Source organism: Hemicordylus capensis, chromosome 4, assembly GCF_027244095.1.
Source record: "Hemicordylus capensis ecotype Gifberg chromosome 4, rHemCap1.1.pri, whole genome shotgun sequence".
In the NCBI taxonomy this organism is placed as follows: Eukaryota; Metazoa; Chordata; class Lepidosauria; order Squamata; family Cordylidae; genus Hemicordylus; species Hemicordylus capensis.
Genome location: NC_069660.1, coordinates 272,644,454 through 272,657,055, shown reverse-complemented (window position 1 = coordinate 272,657,055; position 12,602 = coordinate 272,644,454). Strand labels below are relative to the sequence as shown.

The 12,602-nt window shown below is 42.5% G+C and overlaps 1 protein-coding gene across 17 annotated transcripts in view; it reads right to left on the bottom strand.

Annotated features, from left to right (window-relative positions):
• Positions 1–12,602, bottom strand: part of ZFHX4 (zinc finger homeobox 4) — a 284,051-nt gene that overhangs the window by 152,794 nt on the left and 118,655 nt on the right. For 15 of the 17 annotated variants that reach the window (XM_053249343.1, XM_053249353.1, XM_053249338.1 and 12 more), the window contains one exon: positions 5,749–5,814. The exons of the other annotated variants lie outside the window; for them this stretch is intronic. In XM_053249343.1, coding sequence (XP_053105318.1) covers positions 5,749–5,814 — 66 coding nt within the window. The remainder of the gene's footprint in view (positions 1–5,748; positions 5,815–12,602) is intronic. 17 annotated transcript variants of the gene reach the window in all.

Sequence of the window (12,602 nt, the reverse complement as noted above, 5' to 3'; positions counted from 1 at the left end):
GCTCCTAAATTTTTGGGCTGGCTCCTAAATCAAAAGAACATTTGTCAAGCTCTCTCTACAGTATTGCCCCCCGCCAAAAAACAACAAAAACAACAACAACTCAGATTCATGCCTCTCTTTTTTTATTTTTACTTGAAAAGAATAACAAAAATATAGAAGTGAAAGCGCTCTATCGGCTCATACATTCACTTGTGTCTCGGTATAGGAAAGTCATTCCTTAAACCTTTTGATTACCTTGGATAGTCAAGGTTAAAAAAAGAATACAAACTTACACTGTGCTTCACTAAATAGTTTTCCAGACTTTAACAGGCCACAGTACTAGGTCCTTTACCTGACAGGTTTTTTAAAAAAAGAAATCTCTGTCTCTCCACCCCACCCCTACACAACAGAGAAGTACTTCATCATAATTTCTTTTAAAAATTTGTAATGGTAAAATACATCAATTTGCTACTTTAATTGCACACCCTTCAGGCAGATACCATGCTGTGTCTGTGTTCTGTATAGCTTTATCACAGTATTATTGCTAAATAAAAGTTAAAATAGCAGGTAGAATAGTATTTATGTAACAGATCTATATCCAACTTTCCACTCTTCAGAAACATAGGAAGATGTCATACATAGTTAGACCATCAACCATAGATAGTCAGTAAGGGAGGAAGGACAGCTGGTCTTGTGGTAGCAAGTATGAATTGTCCCCTTTGTTAAGGAGGATCCACCCTGGTCGGCATTTGAATGGGAGTCCTTTTGGATCTCTCGCAGCTTTCGATACAATTGACCATAGTATCCTTCTGGAATGACTGAGGGGATTGGGGATGGGAGGCACTGCTTTGCAGTGGTTCCGCTCCTACCTCATGGACAGATTCCAGATGGTGTCCCTTGGAGACTGTTGTTCTTCCAAATCTGAATTTTCCTATGATGTCCCTCAGGGCTCCATATTGTCTCTGATGTTGTTTAACATCTACATGAAACCACTGGGAGAGATCGTCAGGAGATTTGGTGCAGGGTGTTATCAATATGCTGTTGACACCCAAATCTATTTCTCCACGTCAACATCATCAGGAGAACGCATAACCTCTCTAAATGCCTGCCTGGAGGCAGTGATGGGCTGGATGAGGGATAAAAAACTGAGGCTGAATCCATATAAGATGGAGGTACTTATTGTGGGAGGTCAGAACTCAGGAGACTATTTTGATCTGCTGGTTCTAGATTAGGTCACGCTTCCCCGGAAAGAACAGCTATGCAGTCTGGGGCTGCTTCTGGATCTGAACCTCTCTCTGGTGTTCCAGGCTGAGGTGGTGGCCAGAGGTGCTTTTTATCACTTTCGGCTGATACACCAGCTGCATCTGTTTCTTGAGATGAGTGACCTCAAAGCGGTGGTATATATTAGGCTTGTGCCCGAAACATTTCGGAGGCCATTATGAAGGCCTCCGAAACGTTTCGGCGCTGGGGGCAGTTTCGGCGCTGCAACACCGACGGGGGTAGCACTTTAAGGGCGGGGGAGGGTGTACTCACCCCTCCTGCCGCATTTCCCCCACCAAGCTGTTTAGGGCTTTATAGGTAATAATAACCATCACCTTGTATTTTGCCCGGAAATGTATCAGCAGCCAGTGTAGTTCTTTCAACACACGAGTAATATGGTCTCTCCTAGATGACCCAGAGACCAAACTGGCTGACGCATTCTGGACCAACTGCAGTTTCCGGACTATGTACAAAGGCAACCTCACATTGAATGCATTGCAGTAATCCTGCCTAGAGGTTACCAGCATATGTACTAGGGATGTGCACGAAGATCTTCGGTGCCGATGGTGGGTAGCACTTTAAGGGCAGGGGAGGGTGTAATCACCCCTCCCACCGCATTTCCCCCGCCGGCGCGCTGTCATTTTGAAGCCCCTCGGGGTGGCAGCGTTCCACCCTGCCACCCCGTTTCCCCCATCGGCCGGAAGTGGCTGGAAGTCACGAGCGCACGTGCGCCTGCTGTGCATGCGCGCGCACATGGCAGAAGGGCACGTGCGCACGACAGGCGCACGCACGCTCGCGACTTCCAGCCACTTCCGGCCGACAGGGGAAACAGGGCGGCAGGGAGGAATGCTGCCGCGCCGAGGGGCTTCAAAATGACAGCGCGCCGGCGGGGGAAATGCGGCGGGAGGGGTGATTATACCCTCCCCCGCCCTTAAAGTGCTACCCCCCATCGGCACCGAAGATCTTCGTGCACATCCCTAGTACATATGCTGGTAACCTCTAGGCTGGATTACTGCAATGCATTCAATGTGAGGTTGCCTTTGTACATAGTCCGGAAACTGCAGTTGGTCCAGAATGCGTCAGCCAGTTTGGTCTCTGGGTCATCTAGGAGAGACCATATTACTCGTGTGTTGAAAGAACTACACTGGCTGCTGATACATTTCCGGGCAAAATACAAGGTGATGGTTATTATTACCTATAAAGCCCTAAACAGCTTAGGCCATGGGTATTTAAAAGAACGTCTTCTTCACCATGAGCCCCGCTGCCTCTTAAGATCATCTGGAGAGATTTGTCTGCTGTTGCTGCTAACTCATCTGGTGTCTACTTGGGAACGGGCCTTCTCTGTTGCTACCCCTGGACTTTGGAATGCACCACCTGTTGAAATAAGACCCTTCCTATCTCTGGCATCTTTTAAAAAGGCACTGAAGACACATTTATTCACTCAGGCTTTTAGTTAGATTTATAGTTTTAATATTTTTAATGTTAGATTTTAAATGATTTTAATGTTAATGATTTTAATTGTAAACCGCCCAGAGATGCTAGTTTTGATCAGTATAGAAATATGTTAAATAAATAAATAAAGATGGGGCTGAGAGAGATTCCTGACTTCAACCTTGGAGAAGCCACTGCTAGTCTTTGTAGACAATACTGAGCTAGATGGACATTGGTCTGACTCAGTATAAGGCAACTCCTATGTCTATGCTGATGGGTAGTGGCTGCCCAAGGTCATTAAGTGTTTTCAGCCCTAACTGAGATAGCAGGGATTAAACTTAATAAGGCATGTGTTCAGCCACTCAGCCCCTCCCAATGGGAAGGGGGTCTTCAAGGCAGCACACAGACATATATGAGAAAAACTGTGTACAGTAAGTGCTTGGGTGGGCTTCCCATGTAGATCCTGTGTGCCAAGCAAACCCACAGACTCCCTCACACTTTGAAGCTGCTCTCACAAATAGCCAAGCCTAGGCTTAGGTAGCCAAGCCTGGGTTTGTCTGTGTGTGAAAACTGCCAGGATCCACGAGGATTCTGGTGCTGCCATGGCTCCAGGATTGTGTGTCAACATGGGCTGCTTGCAACCCACGCTGACACAGAGATTGGTGCTAGAGCACCCATCCCCCAGGGGAATCCCCCAATGCACTGCACCCATCATGTGGTGCATTGTGGGAATTCCCTCGACCTCTAGATTGCTGTGCCAGTTGCTGCCACAACGATCATGTGCACAGCGGCGTGGTGTGGCTGGGGCCAGTCCGGGATCATCTGCGAGGAAGGTAGGCTTAACCCTGCCCCCCCCCACCTGCCCGATTGTGTGAAAGGACCCAATGTCTGATCTCTTTTGGAAGGCCAGTACCAATACCCCCTGGTGTTGCCTTCTTGCAATTTCTCAGCATGGCAAAGAGCAAACGCTCCCTAAGCCAACCACCCTATACCCAGATGGGTGCAGAGCAAATAGTAATTTCTGGTAAATGAGATCAGAGCTGCTGCTTCCATACAGACCTTCCGATGGACAGCTGACTTAATGTCTTTTGTAGAAACTGCACAACATCCAAGTGGCTTGCATCAGTTATTTAATTCTCCAATTATTTTGGTTGATATTCATGATTTCCAGTTCCACATATGGCTACTAGCTACATTTTCACTGCTCTGTGTGTGTGACATATTTATATATTGCCTAAAACCTATGTTTTATAACAGCTGTGTTCCAAAATCTTTCAAAAGAAATAGCTTACAGTGTCCACATGCAAAACAAACAAACAAATACCACAATCCTCAAGCCCTGACTGCTTACCATTTCGCTTTTCAGACACTTATGTTCAATAGCTCAAACAAGAGGTCTCATTGACACCATACAAAATTACTAAACTTTTCCAGATATAATCATGTGGGGAGAAGATCCATATGTGGTTTGTTGCTTCTGGATTATTTTCCCTGACCACTCTTTATAAGCACTCCAGATTTGTATATGTCATTATTGTTTCAACAGACATACTACGGGACTGAATCTTGTTGTGTTATTTCCTGAACATACTCTGTTCTCGACTTATCGATGCTTTGTTATATGTTTTTGCTAGTGTTTAGAATGATGTGCAAATTTAAAAATCATGTTTACTTTCATTTTTGAAACTCATGCATAGGAATCTCATGCTGAATTCCTAAAGGATAGGTATAAACCCCTGCTAACTTGGCAAAGAGGCACCTTTTACCATGGTGATTCTCTTTATTTAGCAGGGGGAGAGTAACTGGCCCTATTGACCCCCAGCACAGTACTTCCAGTGACTGTTGCTGGTGTCTATCTTATGTTTCTTTTAGATTGTGAGCTCTTTGGGGACAGGGATCCATCTTATTTATTTACTATTTTTCTATGTAAAAAGAAACAATTTTTGAGCCATTTTTGGAAGGGCAATATAGAAATCGAATTATTATTATTATTATTATTATTATTATTATTATTATTATTAGCTAAAACATGTTCAAAGTGTTCCAGACCATTTTAAATTTGCCTATATTCATTCATTTAATGTTTTTATACAGCAGTTCCTCAATTTTTTAAAAAGATAACTAATTTATTCAGTTTCAGAATAGCTTAAACATTTTACTCAATTCAGATGGTATATTTATTATTTTACTGGCACAGTGCATAATAAGCATATTATATGCTATAAAAATATTATCCCTTCAAGATCTAGCACAATTGTAATGAGTTCACTGGTTCATGACAGTATCAATGTTTTCAAGAACAGGTGAGTTTATAGTGTCATCATGGTCACATGATTATTTTTCGTCATGGAGCACCACACTAGAACTGAAAATAAGAATTTAAAAGCCATTTAAAAAGCCATAGGTATCTGTCCCATAAATTCAAACTAGTATGTCAAGAGCACACCAAAATCAAAAATAAGGTTTTGATCAGTTATAGTCTCTTGAGCTCTCTGCTCTTCCAGGTGGCTGCAGTCAGATCTCCTAGAATAATGGAGTGCTCAAATCTTTGATAATTAATTGTACTAGATTACTGTTTGGCATCCAACCAAATGTTGGACCTAGGGACAGATCATTTTATTTAATGGCTCATCACCAGGCCCCAAGCGGCATACAAACATAGATCATGAGCCCATTTCTGCCAAAAAAATAGCAAGAAAAGGAAAAAGGATGATCAAGATATTCCATCTAACAGACAATCTAGGCAACATTAACAACAAAAATTGATTGGCTTGAGGATCTTTTTAAGCATATAAGCCATCAACTATGTTTGCATTGTTAATTGCCACTACAGTTTCTAACCTGTGTACAGCTATGCTCTAAAACATTTCAAAATAAAGCACGTACAAAGTCCAAATGCAAAAAAACCAAAACACACACACCCGCATCAGACCACAGTGGTTTACCATTTTGCTTTTCAGATACTTGTGTTCAAGAAATTAAAACAAAGAAATACATAAATCCGTTTACCATAACTTGTATAATATTCTTCATACGTCTCAGACAGGTAAATCAATAGAAGTGCCTACTATTGCTCACCGTCTGATTCAGAAATGCATGCTTCCATTCTTCAGCTATACTCTTCAGCCGAAAACAATGTGTTTCCTGTTATAGAAAGCAAAGACCAAGGGTGTTGTTTTGTAATTGTACAGTGCCTCCATTTGGACCTGTTTCCACTGTCAAACACATGGGTAACCAGAACAGAGAAGTAATTCCTACTCTCTGGTGATTGGTAAGAATTTCGTCTTTTTTGTTCCTTAAAATACCTGCTCTGTATGTGTGCTTTTTTTACTTTTGGCAGTGCTGAAGCTATTCATACACATATTATAACAGAGTGTGGAAAGAATATTCCAAATAAAAGAGGAGTTTACAGGAGGAAACATATTTGCATTTGTCCAACAATTAGGTAAAAAAAGCTCCCTGGTAGGAACACTTGTAAAGAACTTGAAGACTCTCATTCATTTTATTATAATCTCTCTCCTCTAGATGACTGAAAACTTCCCACTCCCACCGTATTCACCTCCAAACCAAAAGCCCTACAGCTTTTCTATGTCTCGCTGCAATCCCCACTAATGCAATCATTTGAAGAAGAAGAAATCACAACACAGAAGGCAAATCTGAAGCCTCCAAGCTTTTGAATTAGTCTAATCTTTTAAAAAAATATATATATAGTCCATTTCACAGTCCAGTAGCCAGTCTACTCTCTAGGCCACCCTTTCTACGAAGCAGCAATCACCAGATAAGACATAATGCACAGCATAACAAGGAACACGCTTGTTGTTTATGTTTATTACAATTTTATCCCACCCTTCTCCCAAGGAGCTCAGAATAGTATACATGGTTCTTCCTTCCATTATATCCTCACAACAACCCAGTGATGTTGGTTAGGCTGCGACAGTGTGGCTGGCCTGAAGTCAAGTGTGCTTCACAGCTGAGCAGAAAATAAAATGATACCCTACTCCTATTCTGACACTGTGGCCTCATTTGCATGTAACATGGAACCACAGTTGAATGGGCCAGAGGTTCCACAAGTGTTATGCCTCAATGTGTGGAAATGTAATTCCAGTCTGAACCCCCAGGTTATAGTGAGTTTTGCCACTGCAACTGGAGGTTGGACGTAGCCTGTGTTGCATTCGAATGATAAACCGCTGGCTGTGTCCCCTTCAACCAAAGTGTCTCCTTCAACCTCTTTCAACTCCGGCTGTGATTGGTTGAGCGGGTTTTGAAGGAAGCCCACACAGCCAGTTCCCCCTCCTCTCTTCAGTCTCACTGACTGCAGAGAAGGAGTTGTCCGTTACATCTGAATTTGGACGACAGAGCGGGAGGAGCAGAACCACGAGTTTATTGGATCCGCGGTTTTGTGTTGTGTGAAAATGCGGCCTGTAAATCACTACTTTCATCCCTCAGCAATCATGAATGCAGTTGTCCACCCAGACTGCAGGCTGGGTCACAGCAGATGGCAACAGTTCCTGTCATAATATTATTGTACACAAGTTTAGCATCTTATTTATGCTTCAATTTAAAAACTAAATAAATAAATAAAATGTTGATGCATGAAGTTGTGCGTAGAAGTGAGAAAGGAGAGGCCTGGTCTCAGAAGGTGACTATATAGGCACAGGCCTAGATAGTTTCGATCTGGCAGATGGGCTGTTTTTTTTCTGGGGGCTGCACTAGACGGAAGGTGAATTTAAGCTATAGGCCCACCCTTCCTTGCCTTAACTTTTTTTTTATATGCATGGTAATGGAGATTGCAGGAGGGAGAGCAGGCAGAATCCTCTGATGTCCTGGGCAGTTCTTTCCCTGTTTGCTGGCACCTGATATAATTTTCATTAACTGTGGATTTATACTTGTAGAGGACTCAGTGTATGGATCAAGGGGTACAGCAGATAATTGTGACTGGCACTCCTCTCCTCTACCCCAACCCCATGCTAGCATTTTTGTGCCTGGCTCTTGCTGGTGGGTGCCACGATTCTTACTCAAAAAGGGGGGAAAGAAAAAGGTAGACTTTCACGGGCCTTAAGTCTTCCCAACATGCTCCAGAAAAGCCTAAGGCAGCTTGGCTATTGCCCCAGGAAAAAAAGAGTTCCAGATTTTCCATTTACCCGATCACAATCCAACCATCAATTCTACTATCTCCAGTTGTAGCCAGGGAAAAAAACAGGAAACAGTCATAATTCACTTCATCCTATGAGACAGGTCAACGTCGACTGGCCTAGCTGCATCTGTTCCAGTTATAAAAACTTTTGTTACTACAGTTTTATGAGCATGGCTGACAGAGGCACAAGGCCAACAAATACTATCGTGAACAACAAAAACACTTTTGGAAACTTCTGCTTAACTTAGTCAATTTAACTTTTGTTATATTCATGAGAATAATTAATTGGTACCAAATAAAACTACTGACTTGACTGTAGGAAAACTCCCATTGTCTGACTTGATCCTTAATTTAAAAAAAAAAGAAAAAAAAAAGACAGGGGTTAGAACATCTTATCTAAGTGCAAATGTGGAAATTCTCCTTGGATTGTAAAAGTCCCCAGGGGAAGGCTTTCTGATACCGCAAGCATTCAAGACACCAATCTTGGCTAATCACTAACAGGTTAACATCTCTGAAAATAATACTGTCTAACAAGAGAGGAATGTAAAGTCTGGTTCTCATAAAATTTCAGACCTTGGACAAAACATAGGAATCTGGTAGGACTAATACTTTAAAAAAATTAATTAATAACACATTATCAGTCTGATAAAAATATGAACTGCCATTATCAGCCTTCTAGACACAGTGATACTTGGAAGCTTTATAGCTGGCCTTTACCATTGTAAAAGTGATGCATTAGGTCTAAGCTCAGGTGTCTGAAGAAGGGTAGGATAAATAAAACCAGAAGTGTCAGAATTAAATATACTGCCATCTTGCTGTACTTACAGATGTTACATTGTGTAAAGCAAACATGGCCAAATTCTAAAATCTGTCTACTAACTTGAGATCAACATTTGAGAACAGAACTGAATGTTTAAGAAGATCCGCAGAAATTCATGAGATAGATTGAAAATATAGGTCAGGTTGTGTTGTGATATCTCAACAATCTGTTGTTTTGAGTATTTGGTCCAACAACCTATGAACCATAAGTTTAGGTCTAAGCTCAGATGTCTAGTAGGACATAATCTTCCAGTGCCTTTGAGACACAGAGTATGTATGCTCATAGTAATCTTGTAGGATTTAAGATCTTGTGGTATCAGCCCTCAATATCTTTGCCCTGATTTTTAAAAACCCACAAACTTGTCATCATGACTACTATTGAAGTAAATATGATCTGTCCATTTTCAGTACCTGTGTCAAATAACACCTCATTAAGCTGAAATCCACAATTATTGGTCACTTCCTGAAAATAATGTTTTCTATATAGTGAAAACATTTGTTACTCTTAATAAACAGGCCTGAAAATAGCTGCTTAGTGAGGTTACCTGCAGCATTAGTACTGCTCCATGGAGAGTCCATAGTCCTTCTAATGTTACTTATTTGTTTCTATACTGCCTGATATATGCATCTCTAGGTAGTGTACAAAGTTAAAACATACATGTAAAACAGAATAAAAACAAATAAAATTCACGATATTAGAAGCTAATCTAACATTAGATTAGAAGCTAATCTAGCAAGTTGCATGCTAAAATGTAAATCTACCCCTTCTGGCCAAGGCAAAAGAGACAGCTCAAGACTGCACTCCCATCTCTTGATGGTAGCCTTGTGATAAATGGGGCTGCAACTTATGTAAGAACAGCTTTGCTGCATCATGCCAAAGGCCTATCTTGTCCAGCATCCTGGTTCCCAAAGTGGCCCACCAGATGCTTCTGGGAAGTTCACAAGGAAGAGATGAAGGCATGCCCCTTTCCTGCTGTCACTCTCCTGCAACTGGACGTGATTCACTCTTTCCTCCTTTAGCTTTAAAGGTGATGAGGCTGGGACCAGTGCAGGATCATCTGCGGGGAAGGTAGGCTTAATCCTGCCCTCCCCACACCTGTCTGACCAATTGTGTGAAAGGCCCCTATGTCTGATGTCTGTTCTGGAAGGCCAATACCAATACCCCCTGGTGTTGCCCTCTTGCGATATCTCAGCATGGCAAAGAGCAAGCCTTGCCTAAGCCAACCACCCCACACCGAGAGCAGTCGCACATGCTCTAAAGAGTGTAAATTGCAAATAAAGCCCGTCAACTAAACTTCCATAACATGCAAGCAGTAAAAACTTCATACACTCGCATATATTATGCTGGATTTACAAATTATGCTCTACGCAGCTGCACTCTGCTTTGATCTTTCAGCTCAACAATGAGCAGGGAAGGGATGTCTTCAGGCAGAAATTCAACAGGGCTGCTTCTCCAATCACTTGCTAGAGATGCACTTGAAGATCTCTACTAGTAGGCACAGTTTTTAAAAAGACATTATTGGTACATCCACTACACTGGTATTAGGTTGCTAAGCTTATGGATTTTTTTAAAAAAAATTATTATTGTTGTCAACATTAATAAAGTTGTGCCATGTTAATCACATTTATCTGTATCTTTATTTCTCTGTTCACAAAATAATATACATTAAAAGCCATCAACAGAGAGCACAGACTCTGAGCATACAGATAGAACATTGCAGGTACAAAGGTACTACTACTTACTGGTGTCTATAGACAGCATGGAAACAAAGACACAGAGTATTACACTGTAAAAGATGTCAACAGAGGAAACAGCTTCAGAGTTTCTTCTGTTGAAGAAGAATCTTTATATATAATTCCCCTAGCCGTGCCAGTGGCTAAACCCATGCGTGGCAGCTCCCTCAAGAGTTTACGAGCAGCTGCTGGGGGATTAGGGCTGGGGATGAGGGAGAAAACAGTGATGGCGGCCGGCAGCCGGCTAGAGGAGGTGGCGGCCCGCTGGCTGGCCAGCAAGAAAAAACACAGCTGGCCGGCAGGAGGAAGTGGCAGCAGTGTTCCCTCTAATTTTTGTCATCTGTGTGCGGAATGAGTTTTATTCTGGGCAGCAGTATCAAGGCAGTGTGTGAGCATGTGCATTTGGAATGGGGCCTTCTTGATTCAGCCTGAGCAGGAAATAAAATTAACTGAGCAGACATTTAAAAACTTGTGAGCATGCACATGTGCGCACACCTTAGAAGGAACATCTTAAAACACACCTTTTTAAGGAGGCTTTTTAATGCTCCATTTATTTTTGTTCTATCTGGTAGGTTCTTTAGCTTATTATACTTCTCAGTTTTTCGCTTTTAAAACAACCTTTCATTTGAACCTAATAATGATTGTGGTTTTTATTAATCTGACAACTTTTTTGTTTAATTTAGTTAATTTTATTACTTTTATTGTATCTTGTATCGATCTTATTGTTGTGAGCTCCCCCGAGCAGTAGTGCACTGGAGGGGTGGGGTATAAATATTTTAAACAAATAATAATAAAGAAACACTGAGCGGCGGGGCTGGAGGAGGTGGTGGGCCCGCCAGCCAGCCGGCGAGAAAAATCACATCTGCCAGCAGGAGGAAGCGGCGGTCCAGAGGAGGAGGCGAGCCCACCGGCTGGAGGAAGTGCGGCCAGGCAGGCGATAAGACACAGAGGCTGGCAGGAATGAGGACCAGCCGGTGGAGGTGGCAGGTTGGCGGGCCAAGGCGGCCGGGTAGCTGGCTGGCCAGGAAAATAAGCAGGGGCGGGGAAGAGAAAACGGCTGCGGCAACTAGAGGTGCAGATGCTCTGTGCCTGGCCCAGCTAGTAGAGAATATTTCTCTCCTTTAAACCACAACTGCTTCATGGTTTTTATCTACTAGGGATGATACACGGATTTTGCCCTTCTGTTTTGAACTCAAAATGAAACACAAAATGGCGGAAACGTTCCATCCAAACAGCAGTTGTTTCAACAGAACAACTCAAAATGTTTCAAGTGTTTCAGCCATAGGGAACAATGGGGAAACTCAAAACACCCCATTGTTCCCCAAGGGTAGCTTCTAGGGACACCAAAGCTGGTTGGATGGTAGGGCATGATAGGTGCTACCTTCCACCAACCCACAAAAGAAATGGGCAAGTAAGCGATTTTTAAACAAAAATTTTAAACTTCCCCCCAACCCCACAAAGGATCCTATGGGGATTTGGGGGAAAGGTTACAAATCACCAGCTTGCCCATTTCTTTTGTAGGTTGGGTAGTAGGTAGAACCCATCATGCCCTATCACCCAACCCACTTTAGTGTCCCTAGAAGCTACCCTTGGGGAACAATGGGGTGTTTAGAGTTCCCCATTGTTCCCTATGGCCAGAACAAGCTTCACTCACAGAGTGCATGCACACATTTTGCATTGTAATTTGCAATGCATTTTGCAACTCTGCCTTGAAAAACAGTTCAGAAGCACACAGTAAAAGGGAATCTGTCCCTCCCAACACAGAACACACATCTCAAACACAGTCAAAAAATGGTCAAAAAAGCATCACTGACCCAGAATCCACTGCCAGCCACAGTGTTTGTGCTGCAGTAACATCACTGGCACAAGTTGCTCTCTCTCACACTTATGATTTCTTACGTTACTCCCTAGTATTGAAACTAGAGAGTAATGTAACTCCCTAATAAGGGTGCATAGCAGCACTCTTACTTAGCAACAAGCACAGCCATAAGTTCCACTAGAGCAACGTCAGCCACATTTTGACTGAGTACATCTTGTAAAGTAGACTGCATAGCAGACACACAAGTTAGCCTCAAGGCCAGACATGGAGAGGATCACAGCAATCACCAAGACATATTGCACACACAAACCAAACACAGCTGCCACTGTCCATTTCACATTACAACATTATCTCAGAAATAAAACAAAGTACAACTCAAAGAATGTAGGCACCCAAGTTCTGCCTTTGTCAATCTGAGATCCAGCA